The 24116-nt window shown below is 38.8% G+C and overlaps 1 protein-coding gene across 2 annotated transcripts; it reads left to right on the top strand.

Annotated features, from left to right (window-relative positions):
- DLGAP5 (DLG associated protein 5) lies at positions 1-23613 on the top strand. Of its 2 annotated transcripts, none has more exons than XM_065683879.1 (19): positions 1-85; positions 3034-3284; positions 3699-3907; positions 4384-4476; positions 5707-5791; positions 7832-7936; positions 9088-9158; positions 10801-11096; positions 11729-11850; positions 11933-12062; positions 12422-12507; positions 13081-13241; positions 15394-15486; positions 16696-16915; positions 18055-18304; positions 18655-18712; positions 20057-20219; positions 20776-20825; positions 21891-23613. In XM_065683879.1, exons 1-19 carry the CDS (start codon positions 72-74, stop codon positions 22011-22013), a joined length of 2580 nt encoding a protein of 859 aa, XP_065539951.1. In that variant the 5' UTR covers positions 1-71; the 3' UTR covers positions 22014-23613. The 2 variants fall into 2 exon arrangements, with proteins under 2 accessions (XP_065539951.1, XP_065539952.1); XM_065683880.1 differs by having other exon boundaries at positions 75-151.
- Positions 23614-24116: the final 503 nt, after the last annotated feature.

Genomic DNA, 24116 nt, shown 5'->3' with positions numbered 1-24116 from the left:
ATGCGGCTCTGCCCATCAACGGTCGGTATGAGTGGGCCAATGAGAGCCTGCGGATTGGCCTGGGCTTGCCAATGAGCGTTGTCAGGTGAGATTTGAAAGTGAGGGCCGAGTCAGAAGGCTCTGTGGGTGTTGAGAGCAGTGTCGGCACAAGGTATGGCGGGGCCTCGGGAGGGGGGCTTGGCGGCCTGGCAGCCATGTCTTCTCTGGGCTGGCCTGAAAACACGGTGGGGCGGTGGCAGGGAAGGGGCTCAGGGGAAAGACGTGCGGTGGCACCCAGGAGCTGCGGGGGGAAGCAGGGGCTGGGTGGAGGATGGCGTGCTGTTTGTTGTGACCCCCGTCTCAAGACCGTTGAACCTAGACCCTGTTCGGCCCCTAAGCTTGCTGAGTTCCTGCTTTGAAAATAGTTCTGCTTTGTCGCTATTCGGGCTAAAAAATGCAAGACTCGGCACCTGAACATTTTTCATGTCTGTATTAGTCCTTTGGTGCTTGTGGTGGTGTTGATCAAAAGCAGGTATTTTCCCTCGCTTTTGTTTATTTATTTATTTATTTATATATGCGCACTCATATGTATAAAAATCAATCCTACAAATTTTCAACTTTAATTTTGAGAGGTTATGCTAGCTGGTCACAAATCCTTGGTTATACGTAAGTGCTTTGTCCCTTTCCTGCTACTAGTCTTGAATCTGTGCTAATTTAAAGTCTAATTGATGTGGCTGCCCTGTCCCTGGCAGTGTTCAAGGCCAGGTTGGATGGGGCTTGGAGAAAGCTGGTCTAGCAGAAGGTGTCTCTGCTTGTGGCAGGGGGTTGAAACTGGATGAGCTTTAAGGCCCCTTCCAGCCAAAACCATTCTGTGTTTCTAAGATAAGAGTTTAGACTCTTGTTTGGGTAAGGTACTACTCAAAAAACATAGCCTGGAAAGAAAAGTGGACAGGTATTTTCATCCTAAAGAGATGCTTAGGGCATGGAATATGCCATACAGTTTTAATGAGCCCAAAGAGATCATGGTTAATCTCTTGTATTGGTTTTGCTGACCTAGGATGTGAGATGATAATACCTCTGTGGGCAGCTCTCTCTGTATCTTTACTTATATTTGCCACCTTCAAGCTTCAGATCAATTCTTCTGCTGGATTACGTACTGAAATCACTTGTTGAGGTTTATTCACTTGAGAAGGCCTTAAATGCATTTATACCACAATAGCTAGGCAAAAGTTGTTCAAAGTAGAAAGCAGAGCAGAAAAATCCTTTAAATGTTTTAAATATTTATCCGTGTTGAAAGCAAATGCAGCTTTCTGTAAGCTTGCCTGATAGAAAGCAATTTGTATTCTGTGCATATAGGTTACATTACCTTCCTTCAAGGCACTGAATCAAAAATTGCACATACACTTTGAAAGTACCATTGTTGTGCATGCTTAAGGTAAACTTAGGGAATTTGTTCTGAAAGCCCACAAAGGATGGGTGTAGAGGCTTGATGTTAGCTGCTGCTTTTAGGAGTGACTTTCATCCACTGGGATCAGAAAGCCTGATTTTTCTAGAAGTTAGATAGTAGAGATATATTCCTCTGATCGTTTTCTTCATGGATTTCTGTACTACAGTGAGAAATACTAACCAGATCAGTTCAAAGATTATTACTGGAGATGCTCATGAATTAACTTTTCTTAATTACTTGGATATAAAGCAGGGCAAATGTGACCTATGAACTACAGTGGAGGTAGTCTGATCGTTTGCACTCATTGATTAAAGATGGCAGTTAGTAATCTCTGAGAGCTGGAATGTAATATGCAGGATGAAACATAAAATGTTCACTGAATTGGATGGGACTGACATACACCAGGTATATCAGAATTATGTGGAAGACATCCAGTCTGTGAGTGCTTTAAGCTGAGTTTTGATTTTCATTCCCCCCTTTTTTTTTTAATTTCTATTGTCGGTTTTTCAGTATTGGAAAAAACAAAAGGCAAAATATACACACTGAGATTTGTACATTATTTCTAAATTTGTACATGCTATTCTAAAGCACCTCCAGATGAGTGTGCAGGTACTACCAGTGCTGTGCAAGTTGCTCACTATATGAATACTGCCATAAAGTAGGAAATAAGGAGCTGCTGCTGCCAGCAGTAATGGTAGCTGAACAGACTTTGTATTCCTTCTTACGATAGCTCAGAATCTCTCCTTGTTTACTTTTTACACGAGTACATACAGTTGTATGTACTCTGTACTCTTTCTGTTTATTTTGGTGCTCTTTTTCTTCTGACATTGGGTTTTTTTCAGATAGGCTGCTGGTGGTGTTTCTGGCTTTTGGTAACAAATGGAGGGGATTAACTTCAAGAAATCCTGTACGCCCATAGTCCAGGCTGATATTTTCAGTCCAGGTCACTGATGATTCCTTGAGTTTGAGCAAAGTTTGTTGTTTTGAAATTAAAAGCTTCAGTAAATGGCCATTTTACTGATAAATAACTGCTGATTAGTTTCACTCTGTCACTCTTCTTACTGTAAACCTTTCTATAAAGTATGTACAGACCAACTGATGTTTCAGTAAGTCTTCCTTGGTTAAAAGATAGGGTAGAAATCCTGCTTGCAATAAATGCTGTTGTATTGCAGTTGCATCCTGGGAACACAGTCAGGAAATGGTGCCAAGAACTCTGATGCATGACAAAAATGCCTGGTTATCAGATAGGATATAATCTTAAGTGCTCAGTGGCAGTGTTGCTTCCAAGTATTGTCCTACAACATTGTAATTACTTGCTTGTCTCCTTAAGATGAAAAACATCTGTGTTAAAAACAGAGTGGCAGGCCAATCCCTGACAGTGACACCAAGTCCCCTACTAATTCTGTGTCAGACTTGCTGACCACTTATCAAACTAGCCACAAATAAAGAGGACTGATAGAGTCATTACTGAAATTGTCATTTGCATTTTCTCTGGTACATATACAATCCAAAGAACCCACGGCTTTTTTTGTAACATGCAAACTTGAATGAAAAGAGCAAAACAAACCATAACAGCTTTTTCCCTAATCATTCTGGTTTTTTCTCAGGGCCATCAAGATGGCTGCTACCTCCCAGTTTGCTAGTCGATACAAAAAGGATCTGAGTACAGAAGCCCTCAGAACAAAAGTGGCACGTAGAAAATCGATGCTTCAGAAGGAGAACAGACACAAGTTGTTTGAAAAAGGCAGACAGTTTGGATTGGCAGATGTCAACGTTCAGCTCTCAAGAGACAAGGGAAGTCCTCAACCAAAGGATAGGAGTGAAACATGTTCTCAAGAGAACAGCAGTGTCAAACAGAGTAAGTAAAAACTTGTTTAGAAACCTTTTATAAATCATTAACAATGTTTTAGGTAGATTTAGTAACATTATTACAGGGACCTAATTGTGGTCGATGCTGTAATTTGAAGAAAAGGTTTAAGATTAAAAAAATGACTACCATTTTTTCTAAGAAAATAAAGTCTTAATACAGCTTTATCTTTCTCGCTGCTCTGGTGGTATGAACGAGGCTTTGCTCTGACTGGTCTGCAGCAGCTAAAGAAAGAATGCATTTTGCTATTAATAGTCAATGGGAAGTCGCTTTGTCATTCCAGAATTGAAAAACTCAAATCTGAATTTTCATCTAACATTTAACTGGTGTCTGTCATATGCTTATTGTTGTCTCATAAATATCTTCAAGATTTTGTAATGTGCCCGTCTTCCATCTTTGCTTCAGAACAAGCTACAAATGTAACCTCCAAGAGGATTAATGAACGCAAGGAAATGCTCCAGCGCTATAAAGAAGAAAAGGAACTTCGAAAACTGAGAGAGCAGAGAGAGAAAGCAAAGAAGAGTGTGTTTAAAGTTGGGTTATATAGACCAACTGCCCCAGGATTTCTCTCATTTGTACCTGAAGATCCAGTGATAGTGAAGCAGAGAGAAAAGGTAATAAGAGTAATACTAAATATATATATAAATGAAGTATATGGGGTACAAGGTATTAACATTTCTATTTGTACGCAAAATGATGTGTATGTTATGCCAAACAGTTTATTTTGTAAATACTTCATAAATATTTATTTTATGAGAAGAAACAATAAGGGTGTGATTTGGCTCTTTAGGGTTTGTTTGTTTTTTAACAAAGCTGGAAATAGTACTAGTGAAATGTTGACTTTTGTATTTATGACTGTTATCACTTCAAAAACTGGAATGATTCATCCACAAATGAAACAACTAAGTTATTTTAGAACTGGTAACTTGTTCCTATTTAATCCACTCAACTGAAAGTTTTCACATTACACAGTTGACACATTCTGCACAGGCATGTTGCTTTTAACACTTTAACTTTTTGCTTACTCTGACAATGATAGGGTGGGGGATAAGGATTATGTTAACTCCTGTTTCCTTGGGGATGTTTCCAGGCAGCTCCTGCTTTCTCCGGGAGGATTACTCGATCAAAGGCCAAGAACCAAGAAGAAAAAACTGTGATACCAACTGCATCTAAGCACTCTACGGTTTGTTTTCTACATGAATTTCAGATTCATTTAGAGAAAAGTATGCAATTATCCTTCAGACCATAACTCAAGGTTGTATGCTTAAAGTTGAGAGCTGTCCCTAAGGAGGTTTTCCTGGTAAGAAAGATAAATTAGATCAGCTTTCAGCAAGCCGATAGACTGTATCGTGCTGATCTGGAGTAGAGGGAGTTTGATTAGGTCAGTATTGAGAAGAGTGCACAGATCTTCTGGATCAGGTTTTTCAATACAAAATACTGTAGTCAGCAAAGATTTCAGATACGCATTGAGGCAGTAGTGAGACTGAAGTTACATACTTTGGTTTTGATTTGGAGAGCCAGTGCATCTCCCTTGAATGCAGAAAGTCTGTCATGAATGCAGTTAATTCTTCACTCCAAAATTATTTCAATGTTGACATATTTCTACTGTTAATCTTGGCAGTCCCTTCTGCTATTACTTGTATAAAAACTAGGTTTTGTTGGGGAATTTCACCAGCAATAATCTGTAAAAGAACCTCTATTTCAAATCTAGCAATCCTGCCTTACAAAACTTAAAAGAAATGAACTTACAAAAATTATATGACAAGCAGTAATGGACTTAAACTAAAGCAGAGTAAGTTCAGGTTAGATATAAGGAAAAAGTTCTTTACTGTGAGAGTGGTGAGGTGCTGGAACAGGTTGCCCAAAGAAGTGGTAAATGCCTAGCAGCGTTCAAAGCCAGGTTGGACAGAGCCTTGGGCGACATGGTCTAGTGTGAGGTATCCCTGCCCATAGCAGGGGGGTTGGAACTGGATAATCTTAAGGTCCTTTCCAACTGTACCCATTGTATAACTTGAATGTAGTTTAAGAGTTTCCAGTCATAACATTCCAAAGGGACAACTGAATCAATACTGGGCTTTTTTTCTGAAAACTGATTTTTAAAACACATTTACTAGGATGTGACAGTAATTGACACCTAGTTTCACAGTAAGCTGCAAATGTTTCTTAAATATTTTTCTTCATTCTTTTTCTGGCAAATTCTTAACTAGTTGGATAATACATTTTAACACATGTCTAAACTGAGCTGTTTCAGTTTTACTTTTTCTTTTTTTTTTTTTTTTACTTTTCAAAGCCCTTTGTGCCAAATTATATAACCATTTGTTTTACTGGAGCCTAGGGTAGAAAGATGAGGAAAGAAATTTAGCTGCTTAATTTCTAGAAGTCTAATACTTCGCAAAATATTGTCTACTTGTAGGTCTGTGCCAATGGGCATAAAGTGCGCCCTACGCAAGCAGGATGTAAACAGATGAGTACAGACAAAGCTGGTGAAAAAGCAAAAGGTATGAAAGTAGTATGATCCCTACATCTGAATCCATAAGAAGGTACCTCTGGGTTTTTTTCCTGAGTCAGTAGTTGTGACGTTATGGGAGGGAGGCAAGGAAAATCTTCGGTTAAGATCCGCAGTACATTTTTGTCTGTAAGAGACAAGAAGCTCTTAGGACCTGGTGTTCCTACCAACTATGATAAGGGCAGCAGCTGGCAGATTATCAAGTGTGTGGCTCTAGGTATCATGTGTACATGTTGCTTCTGTAGGCTGTGGGAAACGGAATGTCCTGGTTACTGATTATTCACCCTAGGAGCGGGAGAAGTCAGTAGGCTGGGTTGCATGACAGCTGGCTGCTTTAGCATCTGGAACTTTGCAGAGCTTTCTGTTTGTCTCTGAGAAGTTTATTACTTCTGTATGTAGCTGCTGCTGTTACAGAAGAGCAAGGGACTTCACCTGGGAAGATGCAGACTAATTGATATAAGAAAATACGGATTTTCCTTGGTATTGTGGGTGGCCTGAAAAATAGCTCATTGCATGAGGTGTAAATATTTTCAGTGAAGTCACCTTCTGTCTATACAGTGAATATGCTGTTTGTGGTGTCTAAATGGAGCTGCTTGTGTAACTCAGCACTGGGAAAGGATAGCCTAATGGTAAAGCACATTAGCATAGAATGTTGGAGACAGCAGCCCAAACCTCTGATGTACACTGGTGCAACTGGATGTGATTGTCTCTTCAGTAAATTTCACAGTCTTGCATTTTCCTATTTTACAAGAGCCCCTTCTGTATCTGTCACTATCTATGTGATAATTACGTATATTTCTTAAGAAAACAGCAATAAAAAGCCAACCCAAGCTACCTTTCAGGGAGTAGAATACTTTTGAGTAGAAATACTTCCTGATAGCACAATGGTGTCTGTGCCTTAAGTAGATCAGGCAAAGTCATGTGGAATATTGACGTTAATGCAAGATGTTCAGTAATTCAGAGTTAAATCACTTATGCATCACTAATTTAATTAAGTCGGCAAGCAGCAGACCTTTATTTAAGTAAATTTCAGTAATGCCTTCAGTGAATACCGAAAAGATCTGTTATCAGTGTTTGTAACAATTGAAACATTAACATTTGAACAATTTTCATCCAGTAGACTTGATTATTCCTTTTGTGCTGAATCAAGACTACACGTTATGTATTTAAACACCAGTATAAAAATGTTATGGAAGTAAATGTCTGGTTAAATCAAATGCTATATATCTGGTAATTTTTTCCCCCAGCTTGTCATTCTAGCTTCCACAGAATTGGAGTTCTATATTAAAAACATTATTAAGATTGACCAAGTAAGGCTATTAGGTTTCAGGCAGATGTAGAAAGGGAGGGTATGAAATAAAGAGCTCCTGTTAAATTTTTCTGTGCAGGAGGATGCTATCATTTTTGAAGGATATTAAAACAGTACTAAAATACAAAGATGGAATTTTTTAAGATGGGTACAGTGCATGGGTTTGTCATATTTTATAAATTGAACCTGAAATGTTTTGTCTGAAGAATACTTTGTTAGATTAGATTAGATTAAATTCAGACATTACAATACTTTTATATAATGACCAGAGCATCACTGTGTTACACAGATGGTCTGCTTAAGCTTCCAGTTGTGCAAATAACAGTGGCAAGTTATTACTCTAGAAAGCGTCATCTCTAAAGTGGAGATTATGTTGGTTCTGATTGCAGGGAACTTTGAGAAGGGTTCCTTAAGCTTTGTACATGCATCAAGCACACTGATACCTTGATGGTCCTGGAGGTACTACTGCACAACAAAAACACTTTCTATCAAGGACCTTTAGAGCATTGCCTCAATGAGAAGTCTGAGCTGTGCCATCCATGTTTAGCACTGGTTGCACTGAACTGACAAAAAACCAACCCAACTCTGTTGATTCAGGCAAACTAGTGCAACTGATAATTGCTACTGCACTTCTCTGATTTCTATAAAATATAAACTTTCTGTTTTATTACTTGAGTGCAGCTCCTTATTAAGCTTGCAATCTCTGGAATTAATATTTGCTAGTGTTGCAGACTGCAGTCCAGACAGCCTCAAATGTAAGAATCACCAGAGCAGCAGCCTCTGCAGCTAGGCAGATGCAGAAAACTACAGCTACTGAGGCTACTACTGGTAAGTGAGATAATGAATCTAGTCCTGCTTATGTGGCTCAAGCCTAACATGTAAGTATTTGGAATAGTGTGCTGTAAAGAGATACCATCTAATACTGGATAAGTGAACAGTGGAAACAACGTGCATGTTTATATGCTCCTGTTAGGCTCACTGTCAAATTATATACTGAGAGCTTTGTCTTTAGGGTTTTGCCCATATCTCAATCTGTTGTGGTGTAGAAATATATAACAATTTGTTCTGAACTGTCTTAGCACACTGTGCTCTGCAGTGTAACTATCTCTTTTGAATAAATTGTGTGTAAATCATGCCAAATCATCATGTAAGAAAAGGATCACTGTATCACTTAGACTCTCATCTGGAGCCTTATTGCAGTATTTAAATCAAGATGTTGAAACCAACATTAGACAGCTTCCCATAAAATCTGTCAGTGTAGAGCATCAGTATCCATATGGTAATCTCAACCTGAAAGAACAAAATGAGAACTGGTAAAGATCTGCCAGTTCAGTGTATCCCTGCTTAATGCCATAGGATTATTAAGTTTGTGATCAGGAACAGATGCCTCTGGAAGAGATGAGAGCTTGTGTTCTTCAGGTCAGGAATATTTCTTCATCCATGTTTGCCTGTTTACTAGAATAGAGGAACATGATGGCTACTGAAGGGTAAATTTTTAGTATATATTCTGGCTTTCAGGATATTTAGAATGTTTTGCAGTGTCCCTTGTTATATATGTGACAGAAGTTAACCCCTAGGCTAAGAGCACAGCTTTTGTAGTATCAGTTTCAATTAACCAATAGATCCTATGCCATATAGAAATTAAAAATCTGAACTCCATTTGGCTTGATGCTATATCTTTTCTGCATTTGAGGAATTAAGATGACTTTTGTATAAGAAAACATCTAAAGCTTAATGACTTAATGCATCTGTTTTCCTTTCTAGGTGGTAGATCTCTTAATAGGTTAATTAAATCCTAGGCTGGGTTTTCTTTTGAATGAACTTCTGCAGTTAGGTGTCTGCCTTCTAGCCACATCCCACTCAAGAAATAAAGCAGTCTCTCCCTGTCTTTAGCCACTGGACTTTTATGGCAATCTTGAGAGAAAGAGATCATATTAATCAGATGCCTTTTTGACCTTTGGGAGTTTCTCTCATTCTAGGTAACCAGTCACAAAAGAAGACAGCAAATGCAGGAAAGCAGAAGAAAACAGTCAAACCTGGCATCACAGAGGTAGGTCTTTTACTATTTGAAATGGAAAAGCAGTAAAACTGATTTAAGAGTAATAGCAATGTAACTGTAGCTCAAACATGGTTGTGTTCAAACACAGAAGTAATAAATTCACCAATAAGCTAGATTTTTGGGAAGAAACTGTATGTCTTTTATGATGGTATATTTTTAAAATTAAGATCAACTGTAGTGCTTACATGTGACTTGATTACAAATGAAGATCTGGACAATGATTTGAATTAGATAAATTCTTACATGATGTATCTCATGTCTGATGTTTTAGCTAGTTAAAAAAACCCGCAACATACACACAAAAACAATCCACAAAACCTGCTGGTTTTATCTAGCATTTGTAATTTTTGTGCAGTTCATTTCTTTTTGAAACTCAACTCTGGATGTATCCTTTCCTTGCTCAGTTAAAGGTACAATACTCTAGAAGCTGAGAAATTAGTACATGTTTAGGTTTTGAACCATGAAAAAATAAAGCTGGGAATGTTCTCCGCTGCATGTTTTATGACATGATTTATCATAATTAAAGGCAGTCATTGTGGTTCTTAGTGACATTGCTGTAACAAAAACTTTTCTTCCTTTACATAGCAACAGCAGTATTTGAATTCATCATAGCTCTCATGCATTCATGCGCTGACCATCGTGTGTGAGAACTATCAAGGAGTTTTCTCCTTCTTTGCACTGCACTATTGCCTCTTACCTCATGTCTCCCATTTCTGCTCCTGTTTCCATAACTGTGGCTGTGCTCTAACATGGTCTTGAAACTGGTGCAGTCATGTACAAACATTGACAGGAGGTAAGAGGCAGTTACATCCTTGCTTAGATGAGTACCTCTTCACAGGCAGGAGTTGGTTTGTGCTGCCAGTTGATAAACACTTGCTGTAACCTCAGTCATCTCATTAGAAATGTGTTAAAAATTGAATTCAAGGCTTATATTTCAAGCAGGGGTGTCTAAAGTAGAGCTAAGATTTCCAGTGGATTGAAGATGTGTATTTTCTTGAAAAACAATCTAAGTTCTTTTGGCTGGTTTGAGCTACAATATCTCAATATAGGTATCTCAGAAGTGTGTTCTGTATCTGGTTGTTCATTTCATAGGAATGTGGATTCAATTTATTTTCTCTTCTTTTAATGACATTCTCTCGTCCTAACTGCACTTGTCTTGGTCTGCATTCCTCAGTTATCAGCTTATTTTAGCTCGTTCTTCGGTCTTAGAGTATGTGTATAAACTGTGATTATTCCACAGGCCTAGTTTGATTTGGAGCTAGTCATTCTGCTCTTGAGGAGCTTATCACCTTAAAGTATTTTTTTTCTAGCAGTGGGATCAAGCATTTGCTAATTTTAATTACTCTTTTCATAGGTGAGGCGTTCTGTTGCTTTAGCCCCTTCAGTGGATTGTTGTGTTCCTTGTAGTGAAGAGCTACCCCTGTTGCTAGAATGATTTGCAGGTGTCAAATCCAATGGGGCCTATTGGTAGATCATGACTTCTGTACACATATACTACTGTAGAAAGCGAGTTACCTGAAACTGTTCCCTTCCTAATGGCTTTCAGACAGTCATGTTAAAATTCAGCCCAAGCCTATAGTAAACAATTGATTTGATAATATAGTGTTTGCTTTGTCTCTTTGTGCTGTTATAGGTAATTCCTTCTGAACATGAAGTGGATAAAAACACTCAACTGGATCCAGTGATGAAAGGTTCTGCAGCTGATTCTAAACATCCAGTGTCAATAGAAATTCAACAGGAACAAACCTCAGTGGAAAACAAAACCAATTCTGCTCTGAGGAGACCCAGAATGCATTCTTTTGCACCTCAAAACTTTGTGTTCCAGCCGTTAAATGGATTAGCAACCTACAAAGTTACCCCCATGACTCCTTCTAGGGCAAATGCATTTTTGACACCTAATGCCTTCTGGGATTTTTCAGAATCACCAGGGTAAGATTCTTTCTTCTAATTCTAACTTCAGGAAGTTATTTCCTGTTAGGGTGGTGGGGCATTAGAATGGGTTGCCCAGGGAGGTTCTGAATGCTCCATCCCTGGCAGTGTTCAAGGCCAGGTTGGACAAAGCCTTGGGTGAGATGGTTTAGTGTGAGGTGTCCCTGCCCATGGCAGGGGTGTTGGAACTTAGATGATCTTGAGGTCCTTTCCAACCCTAACTATTCTATGATTCTATTCTAATGGCCTAAAATGCAAGTGAACCTCTGTGATGACACCCAAAACATCATCTTTCTATAGAGAGATTCCCTGTGTAGCAAACTGTTGTTATGTTGAAGCACCTGCTCAACATGGTTGCTAACATAGCTTAAATGTGGACTTAATTCAACAGCAAAGAAAGCGATAGAATCCCTAATTCTGTCTGTGCTTTAGAACTAGAGCAGCAACATGTATCAGGGACTGTGCCATATAAGTATCTGCAGATTCATTCATTTTAATAGGATTTCCTTCAGTTCTCTAGCATTGTGTGTAGGATTGCTTTCCAAATTGCATGTTTCTGTGCATTTGGCCATATTTGATGTCATGTTTTTCAATGTGTCTTACTTCTAAATGTACTTTTTGTTTTTTTCCAGTATTATAATTAAAAAATCCAGTGAAACTAAGGCACAAGAGGCTAATTTTAAAAGTCCCGTTTCACCTGCTAGTAAAGACATTCAAAAACAACAAACCCCTACAAGTTTGGAAGAAGAAAAAGGTAGGAAGTTGGTACTTAGTTTATTGTTCTAATGTTTTTAGTTTTCACTAGATTCTGAACAAATGCCTTTCATAATTTTCAGCAAGTGAATTGGATGAGAAAACTTCCATTCAGAGATCAAATTCCATAGCTCCAATCTCTCCAGATACAAGAGTGCTTGAAACCAAGTCAGATGATGTAAGAGAGGAAGAGCATGATGTGCCCTATTTCAGGTTTGTGTTAATTTGTTTCACTTCCCCATTGTCTATTTGGAAGTCATTAACATGAGTAATGAGACACCCTGTAAAGATTAGCTTATGATGGTTGGTCAGCAGTACCCTGAGTAGGCACATGTTCCTATCTTCCCTTTTGTATTGTTAGTTCAAGTAAAGAATATAAAATTCTCTAGGCTAGCGCCTTGTGCTAAGGAACAGAAGCCTGAAAGCAGTAGAAAAGTATCTAAGTCAGCAAACTAAAATTAATGGCATAGCTTCCCTGAAAGCAAAAGGGTAGTAATCATAACAGTCAGAAGTAGTGACAGCAGTTAGAAAATTCTCTAAACTTTATTTTTTCACTATCCCTTCATTTTTAGAAACATTCTTCGGTCTGAGACTGAGAACCTGATGTCTCAGTGCCTCCAGTGGGATGGAAAATTAGAGCTGGACATTCCAGAGGATGGTAAGACTAGACTGTAATAGGCACTAGAAGGGGTGATACAGTAACTGGACAGAGGGAATATCTGAATATATTATCAAAATAGCACCTAAATCTACAGCACTGAGTAAAGTTATATTAAATAAAGTTTAGAGTTGTATCTGCCTCAAGACAAAAAGGCATGCTTTATCTCCCAATACTAAAACTTATGTGTAGTACTTGACATGGCACATGGTTGACACTATCAAAATAGGTTTTCTGTTGTCAGTTCTAAATGTCTTTAAATGTATGAACTTTAACCAAGCTGATTTATTTTTTTAAATAAAATTAGGTTTTAATGTAGAATAGGTGTTCACATTTGGGAGAATGAAGTTGACTTGCCAATGCTTATCTTAAAGACTTAGAGATAAGCATTTTGAAAGAAGCAACTTCAGAGCAGCTCAATGGAATCTATCAGAACTGTATTGCAGGTCTGCAATAGATGAACATAGTTCAGGCAATAACCAAACTCCAGACCCTTCAAATACATATTTAAATCAACTATACAATGATGCATTATTCCAAGATGTACTTTTTTTGTTTCCTTGTTGCTGTTAGCTAAAGATCTTATTCGCACCACGACTGGTCAGACAAGACTGCTCATTGCAGAAAGATTTGAACAGTTTGAAGGACTGGTGGATAACTGCGAATTTAAACGTGGTGAAAAAGAAACAACGTGTACAGACTTAGATGGATTTTGGGATATGGTTAATTTTCAGGTATGTACTTGCATATTAAACTACTAGAAGAAAGTTGATAAGGTTATTTACAAACAATGGATAGAAACGTTGTTGTTTTTGTTTTCTTGCATTTTCAGATTCTGATTTACTTATTTTAATGTAAAAAAAAAAAAAAGCCCTACTTGCTAAACACTTTCTAATAGTGAATATTACCAGTTGATATACCATGATTTTAACTATAGATGTATAGTAGCATATGTAGACCTGATCATCTGTTGTGGCTTCTTGTGGGCTGTGTATCTTATTTTTCTCTGGAGTGAAGGCATGTGGTCATGTCGTATTCTGATTTGGAATGAGGATGAAGTCACAATGTCTATCTGGACTGAAAGCTGGGAGCTTTGGAACATTTCTGAAGTCTACCTGAAAAGTAGGAATTCCATGCTTCAGCATGAGAAAAATGCAGAAACTACAATAACTTCTTATAGGGGTGAGCTTAGGTGGTAGAAAATCTTCATGTCGCTCTATTGTTACTTCTGTTGGTTTCAGAATGAAATATAATATTCTAAATTATTAAAAATATTCTAAATTTATCTAAATTATTCTAAATTATATAAATTATTCTAAATTACCAATTTCAACAATATTGGTAAGTCAGCATTCAACAATGGAACTAGTAACTAGTTAGGTTAAATGCAAAGATGGGTTTATTTTTAAGATCCTGGTCAAAGGTCTTGAATTCCTTCCAGAAAGTGTGAGGGTTTGACCTTCTTGAGAGATGTTTGAGGGGAAGTTTCCTAGAACAAGTAACTTGAAAAAGCAGGGTTTACCTATGCTTACTATGTATCTGAGAGCAGCTCAAGTTTCTTTATCCTCTGAGTTTCAGGGAGGATGTAAAAGATTTATCACCTCAGCGGCTGGTCTGCTGTACATAAATAATCCTCGTATGGCCTTGCTAGCAAATGAGGCAAGTGCCTCCATTGCAAAGCCTAGGAGCAGGCTGTTGCACCATGTGGGGAGGAGGTAATGCTGTAGAGCTTGCTTGTTACGCACAAGTACAGATTGTGTCAGGAAGCTGTTGAGGCCAGAAGTTTAAAAAAGTAAGCAAGCTTGCATGGCATGTTTCCTACATAATGGAAGAGAAAATGAACATCAGCCGGCAGTGTGTGCTTGCAGCCCAGAAAGCCAACCGTATCCTGGGCTGCATCAAAAGGATCGCGACCAGCAGATGGAAGGAGGTGATCCTGCCCCTCTACTCTGCTCTTGTGAGACCTCACCTGGAGTATTGTGTGCAGTTCTGGTGTCCTCAACATAAAAAGGACATGGAACTGTTGGAACAAGTCCAGAGGAGGGCCACGAGGATGATCAGGGGACTGGAGCACCTCCCGTATGAAGATAGGCTGAGAAAGTTGGGGCTGTTCAGCCTGGAGAAGAGAAGGCTCCGTGGAGACCTCATAGCAGCCTTCCAGTACCTGAAGGGGGCCTATAGGGATGCTGGGGAGGGACTCTTCGTCAAGGATTGTAGTGACAGGACAAGGGGTAATGGGTTAAAACTTAAACAGGAGAAGTTTAGATTGGATATAAGGAGGATGTTCTTTCCTGTTAGGGTGGTGAGGCACTGGAATCGGTTGCCCAGGGAGGCTGTGAGTGCTCCATCCCTGGCGGTGTTCAAGGCCAGGTTGGACAAAGCCTTGGGTGAGATTGTTTAGTGTGAGGTGTCCCTGCCCATGGCAGGGGGGTTGGAACTAGATGATCTTGAGGTCCTTTCCAACCCTAACTATTCTATGATTCTATAAAAGCTATTACGCAATGTGTTCTTCTGCATTCCTTAAATGTGACAGTTGTCAAAGTGCTCAAGTTCGGTAGATCAGGTTGTAAAACAGCTCCTTAATTTTAGATGTTGGATCTTACTGAACAATTCTTTGCTTTCCCTATGGGCCTTAAACTACAGAAATGAGACCAATACTGTTATCTAATCTGAATGAAGCTTGTGTAATTATAGCCTTCATGTCAACTGTATGAACACTTAATACTCTATCTGTTGTTGGTTTAATTTGCTTTTATATTAAAAAAAACCCAACCTTAAATGCATAAGTATGCTTAAGTGTGTTATCTAATTTTATGAAACACTGTTCTAATGTGATTCTGGTAAGTCTTGAAAATTAAACCTGGACTTTTCTGGGCTTTCCTATAGATCAGAGATGTGAATAAAAAATTTGATAATCTGAAGAAGCTCCAAGACAACGAATGGCAACCACTTGAGGTCCCAAGCAAAGCAATTGTGAAGGTATGAATAGCCCGTAAGGCATCGAGATGCAGCAGTGTGTTATCTAAAATAACTAGTAAGATGCTATTGCAGCAAGACTATTCTTAAATGGAAAAGCCTTACTCATCTGGCTTCTTTACATGTTAATGGTTAGGAATTCAGTGAAATTCCCGTCAAAATGCACCTTTCTCCCTTCCATCTCTCAAGTGCACTTTATATTACTTGGTGTTTGTAATGCTAATTGCCTCTTTTAGCTGGGAAGAGTAGAACTAAGAATTAGCAATGAATCTTTTGGGAGCCATTGGACTCTCTGCTAGTAAGACAAGTTATTAATTTTAGAATAGAAATTTACCCTTCAGATGTAGAACATTTTATCTGGGCCACTGGTGTTACCACTGACTTAGCTGAAAGGGAAACCACACAATAATTTGGCAGTGACTGCGAGTTTTGAGCAGTGAGTACTAGATTACACTGGTGTCCTGTTAAGACAGCACCATGGCTAGCATTAAACTACTAGTTTGCTAAGCACAAATGGATCTGACACTTTCCAAAATAAGTTGTTGCTTATTGCAAGTTAAGCTTTGATGTAAGCTGTTTTATCTACTTTCTGGTTTGGAATATAAAATTACTTCTAATGACTGAATACCAAGTCATATTCACATAACCTAAACTCTGTCCAGTTCCTTGAGACTGCTTAATCATAAAACTGATATGAAGGTTGATAAGAAACTCCAGGCATAGGAAAGTGGAGGAAATGTGGTCTGTGTGCGCCGCCTGTAAATGTCAGAACCCTGCAGATGATACAAGACACAAAACTTCCTTTGAAAAATTGAATGTCAGGAGAGACTTTCTTCCCCGGCTAACTGGGATCTGTCCTACGGTTACTTCATCTCCCTGCCACTAGGAGTCCCTGTATCCCACTGCTTTAAAAAATGTTAACTGCCTTCGTTAGGAGAAAGTTGTACGGAATATTTCTGAACTGCAGACGCAATATGAAAAACCCTCAATATATTGTCAACACAAACTAACTTTAATAGCTGAATGTTAGACCAAGAAATTCTAGAGATCAAGAGAGATCTTGTTTCTAGCGTGTCTGTTGCCTGTTGCTGTTGCAGTGTGTGACAAGCACCTGCACAGATGTTCGTGTGTAATTGCTTTGTGTAGATGTTCATATGCGATTGCTTCTGTCTGAAACTTCCAGATGTCATCCAGACTTTCTTACAATTTCAGAAAAAGACTATTACAAATGGACTGTCTAAACCAAAGCTGGGAACAGCTGGAAGAACTGCGGCCCAAAACCGGCTTGCTGCTATAAAAGCAGCTATGAGGGATAAAATGAAGCACAATGGAGCTGCTGATCATACACAACAGGAGAAGCTACCAGAGGCAGAAAAAGTGGTTTTTGAAGGGGGATTTTTCACAATTGAAAGCCCCGTGAAAACCTTTCCAGGTGGGTGGAGACTAATCATGATTTTGGTGACCTGAAAGTAGAGATGAGAGTTTAAGCAATCTCACTGCGGAGAGGAATTATGCTGGATACAACTCCAGTGCTGGACACAGTATTTTAACTGGTGGTTGATTAGATCAGGGATCCAAAATAAGCTGTTCTATATGAATGCACTGATTTGAGTGATTATGGCAAAATGAAATCTTGGCTTGTACAGAGAGGTTAAAGTGGCCAGTTCATGTTTTTTCAGCATCTGTTTAATAATGAATTTTAATTTGAGTGTTCCCAGATAGGGATTCTTTTTATATATTTTTTTTTTTTAATAAATATCTTGCAGTGCTGTCTTCAAAGCTGCAAATGAAGTATACCTGTGATCTGTGTTCACAGTTAACAAGATTGTAACATAATTCCAGTCCGCTATAAAAGACGTTTAATAGTTCTAGAGTTTTAGTTGGCTTTTGTTTGGTTTTGTGTTTTAGCAGGTGCTCAAAATATAACTTTATTTTCAGTGCTTTCTCATTTCAATCTATGTGAAGTCAGTATTGACTCAACTGGAGCCATTCTGCTTCTCTCCTATTTCTAGTTCTTTTGAACTAGAGTTGACTTTTAACTTGCCATTTTTTTATTTGTGTGTGTGTAGATCTCTTGTCTCATCACAAGACTAGCAATTCTTTTTGTATGCCTCTTGTTAGTAGAGGAGACCTTCTGAAAAGCTTTGCATGACACTGAGTTCAAGCAAGCTCTAGAAGACAGTCTGTTAGAATATCAATTCTGAACCTGTCTTTTTAATTCTACTAAAATTATCTAAACGTAAAAGATGGAAATTAATGACAGGTGTCACCAGATGGACTTCTTCATAGGAACAGCAAGTCTGACTATTTCAGGCTTTCTGTGAAGCAATAGTCATTACTAAATTGCTCAGCTGGAGTTAATGTAGTTTTGTAATGTATCTACCTACTGGTGTCGCCCTTTTTTTTTTTTTTTTTCAATTTCTTTTGAGGTTTATATTAGATTTCATTATAATACATATAAGACAATTCAGCAAGCAGGAAAAAAGCATTCCTAGTTAGAATGATAAGAAACAGTTCATTTCATCTTCCAAAAACTACTGTAATAATGAAACACGAAATGCTTTTCTTCAGGCTTGCTTTCAAAGACACCTTGCAGATCTTCCCAGCAGACTTCTGAAAAACTGGCAACTCCAAGATCATCCAGTAGAGCTTTGTTTCCAGGCATTCCTTCTGCTCTTCATCACCCTGAGGATACAACTGCAGAACAAACACCATCAGTGCCCAAAGGCTTCCACCCAGCACCAGATTTGAAAATGCACCAGTTTCCTGTTGGAAAAACTCCCCCACTGGAAAAACTCCCTGCTGGTTTTCTTGAACAAAGGTGAATGTGTTAAGGCAGCTTTTAACTTTGTACAAGTAAATTTATAGTTCTCACTGAAAGAATGAATATTAGTACCTGTTAAATGTTGCTTTCCAATTTGCCAGTGGTAAAGGCTGCAATGTCCTTGTGTCTGTTCTCTCCCCCAAGGAAATACTAAGAGCTTTACCCAAGCGTAATTTTGCTGCTGGGCTAGAAGTTTATTTTTTGCCCAGAAAGTTTGATTGATAGCTGACCAGTGCCAAACAAGCAAATATAATTGCATAATAAATCTTAGGATCAGTTGGGTAAGTCAAAACATGATTGAATGAAGGTGATTGAGAAGAATGATAACATTTTGGCTTCTATTTCAGCATTTCTGTAGTTGCTGAAGAACACTGTTCTGTTGCTGGCACAGAAGAGGTAGATAAGGTAAGTCATGCAGAGTTCATGTATGTGCTTTAAATATTTTATTATTAATTAGAAAAAAAATATTTTTATTAGTTCTAGAACTTGGGTTTCTGATCAAATCCTCATTTAGTGATTTTTTTTCCTTCTCAGTATGGACACAGGTAGGGACTGCTGCAGATTGGGGATCTTGTCTAGCTCTTTGGGAGCTATCTTTTGAAGGTCCTTTTGACTGCTCTGTGAAGACACACATCACCTGGGCAAGCAATGTTTCTTGAAGTCCACTACTGTTTTCTGGTGTGAATTTTTCTTTAAAATGCTTTTGCATTTGGGGGACCATGGCTAAAGGCAGCAGTAGTATTCAGCTCTCATGGTCCTTAGGCTGCCATAGCAGAGCGTTGGGCTGTTACATTCTTCAAAGGCATAGCAAGAGCAGTGTTACTAATAGAAGTATTGGGAATTCATGCCCTGAAATGTCTGAGGACTTGGTGATATGCCTGTATTTGAGTAGCCTTAAAAAAATAAAAAAAGAAAGGAATGTACCTTCACTGGTTTAGATGGTACTGTGATACTCAGTGAAAGCCAGTGTCCTGCAGTCACTAATCCATTACTACCTTTCTTTGGAAATGGAGTATCTTGATTTAATCTATGCACGATTACAACAGTTGTTATGTTGTGTGTATCCCCCTAGACATCTGCCCTGTATATAAAATAGGTATTCAAAAAATAATCTTGATTACTAATTTTTTATGCCTTTTACTTCATCTATTCCTTATCAAATGAGAAGTTGCTTGTTGGTGATGTCTCTGGGAAAATGGTGGTAATTTATAACTTCCAGTATGGCTGATAGGTTTTTCTTCAGAAGAACATCCTCAGAATATTTTTGGCACTTGAACTTCAGAATTGTCTTTCATGTGGAAGAACTTCCTTTATACTCTCAAAGAGATTATCAGCCTTACAAGGATGCTTGGGAAAATAGTTCATCTGAAATGGATGACAGTCTTAGGCTATGAGCCTTGTCCTGCTTGTGCTTTGTAGACTGCACAGAGTTAAAATCCTCTCTCTCCTGAATTGTCCGTAAAGCCTGTAGCTTAGATGTATGGACTTAGTTTGACAAAGCAGGGACATGCTGTTTTCTGTAAACTTACATCCCTTGAATGTTCTGGCTGCTGTTTTGCCTTTGTGCTTTCTGTATCAAAAGCTGACAAACTTCTTTAAATTGCGCACAAAAGGAAAATGAGAGAGCTTTTTAGTGTCCACCTGATTTCACTGATGCCTTCCTTTTGGCTCTCTGAGAAGCAAATACAGCGGCTCCAGACATCTTAGCCTCTCAGAGGGCTAGGAACAGTGAAAATTCCTGTTTTTCAGGGGCTGGAGGATTCTAGCAGTGAATTAAAAGTAATAGATGGCATGGAAGAGATGGCATTATCTGCTGCAGAACAACAAGATATTGTCATGTGCAGTCCAGAGAAGGATGATGGCACAGAGACTAACTTTGTTCAATCTGGAGAAGCAAAACCACATCAAACAGGTGCATTAATTGAAAGGGGGAGACAAAACAAGGCCAGGTTGGATGGGGCTTTGAGGAACCTGGGCTAGTGGAAGGTGTCCCTGCCTGTGGCAGGGGGGTTGGAACTGGGTGAGCTTTAAGCATCTTAACCACAGAATCACAGAGTGGTTTGGGTTGGAAGGAAACTTAGTGTAGTTTGTTTGGTAATGCTGGGGCCTTATGTTTATTCTATAGTTTTATGATAGTCTAAATATTACTCTTAGAAATCACTGTCATTGTAGCTTAGTTAATTATGTATGCTGTTAGCAAAACCTCCTTTAGCTAGTATGACTTAACACAAGTGTCACACATTGAGCAGAAAGTGCCCCTAGGTTTGTCCTTGTAATTTCTGTGTGATGATGTAAAGGAAACAGCTAATATAAAAGGCTTGAAGTGGAAGTAAATGTAGAGTTAGGGGTTGGTTGGGGTTTTTTGGGGGAGGGGAGAGGAGTTTGGGTTTTTTGTTCAGTAAATGCAGAAAATGGTACTTTTTTCAGCTTTGGCAGCATCAGACTAACTTAATAATCTAATTTTTCAGGTGTTTCATGCAGTAATTTGACATCTACCGAGAGAAATCCTTTTGATATAGTAAGTTGACCTTCAGGTTCATTTGACTAAGACAGTCTACACGCTACAGTACTGTTAACCTTTCCTACAGAGTAAATCAAACTCTTTAAGATGTTATTAATCCAATTCATTTAACTTACGCCAAATACAAGCCACAGTAACAGCCTGTCTCCTTGTTTGGGCTCGCACTATTATTCCTTACTGCATATCAGTGTAGGATGAATCAAGGCAATTGTAACAGAAAAGTGACTGATTCTTATCAGATTGATCCTTTAAATTGTATTTCTTGTGAATTTCCTTGTAAATATATACTAATGTAATGAATGGCCTGGCTTTTTCCCTCCACTTCCTTCTTGGACTTTCTCATGTCTGTCCTATCCCTCTTTCTTTTTTCCTTTTTTTTTTTCTTTTTTTAACATAGCTCTAAATTTAAATTTTAGAGCTGCCAGTAAGATTCAACAAGGAAAAGCATGTGTGCAAAACCTTTCAAATTGCCAATGGAATTTGGGTGTAGAGTTACTTGGGTCTTGTGAAAAATCCGCTTTAAAATATACGGATTACTGATTATAGCAATGAGTGTTTTCAAAACGGACCACACATTCACTTCTTATGTCTGGAAATAAGCTTGCAAAATTTCTGTTAGCAGGGCCATGATACTTAAAGTGGCACATGGTTTTCACCTGTGGCTGTTGCTTTGTAACAGTATCCTATAGAAACAAGCACATTTTAATAAGCTTACATCTACTAAATGGCTGCATGGATGTGAGAGATCCATGTGTGGCTTGTTCTGAAGCTGCAGTGTGTCCATAGTAGTGAGTGAGAGGCAAGAGAACTGCATGCTCCTGTTCCATGGTCAAGTATTTTCTGCTAGTTTTCGTCCCATGATGTTTGAGTGGCCTCAGGCAGGCAGGCACCTGGCATATGTAAGTGGTTGACTGACAGTAACTGCTGTTGGTCTGGTGCTTATACAGATGATGTTAGTAGAATTTGCTATTACCTTGTTTCATGTGTCATTGCAGTGCTGTTTCGTAGAGTGGATAACTGTTCCTCCAATACTTACTTCACACTCTGATCATTCTCCCACAGCCAATGCTGGACGCTGAGCTTCCCATCACTCCAGTCAAGACCATAGCCCAGAAGTTTGCAGCAGCTGAAGCATTCAATGACCTTATTGTATTTTCTCCCTTTTCTTCCTCTGGGGAAAAATGAAAATTGACTTGAAATTGAAAATATGTAAATTATCCTAACAAAACCCCCGGGTATCTGGAATAGTCTGTTACCCTTGAACTGTGGTCTGAGTGAATGAATGCCTGTAGGTAGCACTTTGTAGTGGAACTCATTAAAATATTTCATAATGTTTTACAGTGCAGTCAGTCTGTACTGTAAGTACTGCTGTATATTAGCAGTGGGGTGTTCACTGGTTTTATACCTACTGTATCCAATGATTGCATATTTTGCCTACAACATGAAATATTTTTAGTTTTGTATAATTCCATGTATTTCCTGTATACTTCAAGTTTTAAAACTATTAATTTTTAAAATTTTATATTCTGACCTTACCTCATGAATTATTATGAGATGCCTACCAGATTAGCTGTACTGGTGCAGTTTCTGACATGAGGGTGCCTTCTGAGGTAACTCAACATTTTACCTCCCTGAGCACTGTTACGTGCTCGGTCACTGCTCTGAGGATGCTGTTGCACCCTTAGGCTCTGGTATTCTGTGCATTAACAACTGCCTGAGCAGCAGCTGTGGCAGGGATTGATGCATGTCTTTTTTCTTCTGTGGGAGTCTCTTTTGTGTTTAACAACCACTTGCTTTGTAATAGTAGAAACTCAGAACAAGGAATTCTGAGTCAGATAATACCTTTTCCTGGCAATGTATTAAAATAGGCATTGGTTATTTTCTTTAAGGACACAGTTATCTATTGAGTATCTTAAGTACTTTCAAGCTCAGTTGTATTTTCTCTTTGCTTTTTTCATGTGAAAATCTCTTAACCTCTTTCCCTGAACACTTGACATGCTAACCTCAGCCTCTCCTTGCATCTTGTTTCTGTGCGTTCTCTTCTCTGGACTGTAATATATTTATGCATAAGGAGTATGCCAGTTATATATACTTGATTTGAGTAATAGTATTAGGAGTACAGTTGAGTGCTGTATTTTTAACCAAGTATCTGACTCAGCTTCTTGTAATGGTGACCTTAGTGTAATGCACACATTCTTCCTCTAGCCTTCACTTTAAACGAAGCGAAGGTAATTCAAATCCCTCAGCAGAAAGCATCGCCAGTACAGCTTGTGAAGCTTGTCTGGCATGAATTTTAACCTGGAAGCTGTGTACTGATTACACTGAAATAAATAGAGGAAGCTAATGTGACTCGGTGTTACTGTGCTGGAATCGACTTTGTTATGAAATTCCTGTTAACTTGGATAGTTTCAAACAGGTAGCTCTTAATGACTTACCTCCTCTGTTTAGCCATCAACACTTCATTGAATAGTGAGGGCAAGGGATTTTGAACATCTGATATATACACTTAAGCTGATTTTAGCAGTGTATTTGCCTAGGCTACTGCATCTGCTGGAAATTTCAACACTGTGCCTGTTGTTAACATGGCATCTCTAAATGAAGCAACTGTTACAAGAGTATGAGCCATGTCAAAGAGATCTTTAAAATGTTAGTGGTGGCTATTGCTGTTCTTGTTTTGCAGACAAGACCAGGAGAATGACTCACAGCAAAGGGAACATACTTTATTTTTTACTAGCCTGAGTCATGCGGTGAATTTGCTAATAAACCTCCCCACCCTTGAAACTGGTCTTGACTCACACGGAAGTGATCAAGGGAGAAAAGCCCAAGGCTCATGACCTATTCCATGGAGCATGTAACACTTGTACAACTTAGATCTCCCTTGAGAAGGAAGCGTGGCACATTGAACTGGGCCACCCAATGAGCAGAATGTGCCTTCGAAATGGAGGAGTGGTGTAACTTTTCTAGCCATGGTCTAGGAGCGAGTTTTGCTTCCTCTAGCTCTGAACCCCTTTCTGAAGTACCTCACTCTGCTCAGGCTCAGAGGCTCTCGAGCTTTCCCTGTTTTCCAATGTTTAAGAGGACAACTCCAGCAAGGTGGTACCTCTGTGAGTTACGCAGCAGCCATTCACAGCCTGATTGTGCACCTCCTTCTCCCTGGGGTGGGGGGAGGGAACTTCAGTCCTTTGCTGCACCACTTTGATTCCTTTAGTGGAAAAGGAGTAACGGCTCTACCTACCAGAGCCACTGAGGCTAAAAACATCAAATGACCACCTGCTAGCTGGTGCTTGC

The sequence above is a fragment of the Lathamus discolor genome, chromosome 6 (genome assembly GCF_037157495.1).
Source record: "Lathamus discolor isolate bLatDis1 chromosome 6, bLatDis1.hap1, whole genome shotgun sequence".
NCBI lineage: Eukaryota > Metazoa > Chordata > Aves > Psittaciformes > Psittacidae > Lathamus > Lathamus discolor.
Note: the sequence above shows the minus strand (reverse complement) of the source record. Positions and strands in the feature narration are given on the sequence as shown.

Bases quoted from the DNA above. Each gene is read 5' to 3' on its own strand.
- DLGAP5 (XM_065683879.1), top strand. The intron at 11,097-11,728 runs GTAAGATTCTTT...GTTTTTTTCCAG, and splicing joins GATTTTTCAGAATCACCAGG to TATTATAATTAAAAAATCCA. The intron at 13,242-15,393 runs GTATGTACTTGC...GCTTTCCTATAG, and splicing joins GGGATATGGTTAATTTTCAG to ATCAGAGATGTGAATAAAAA.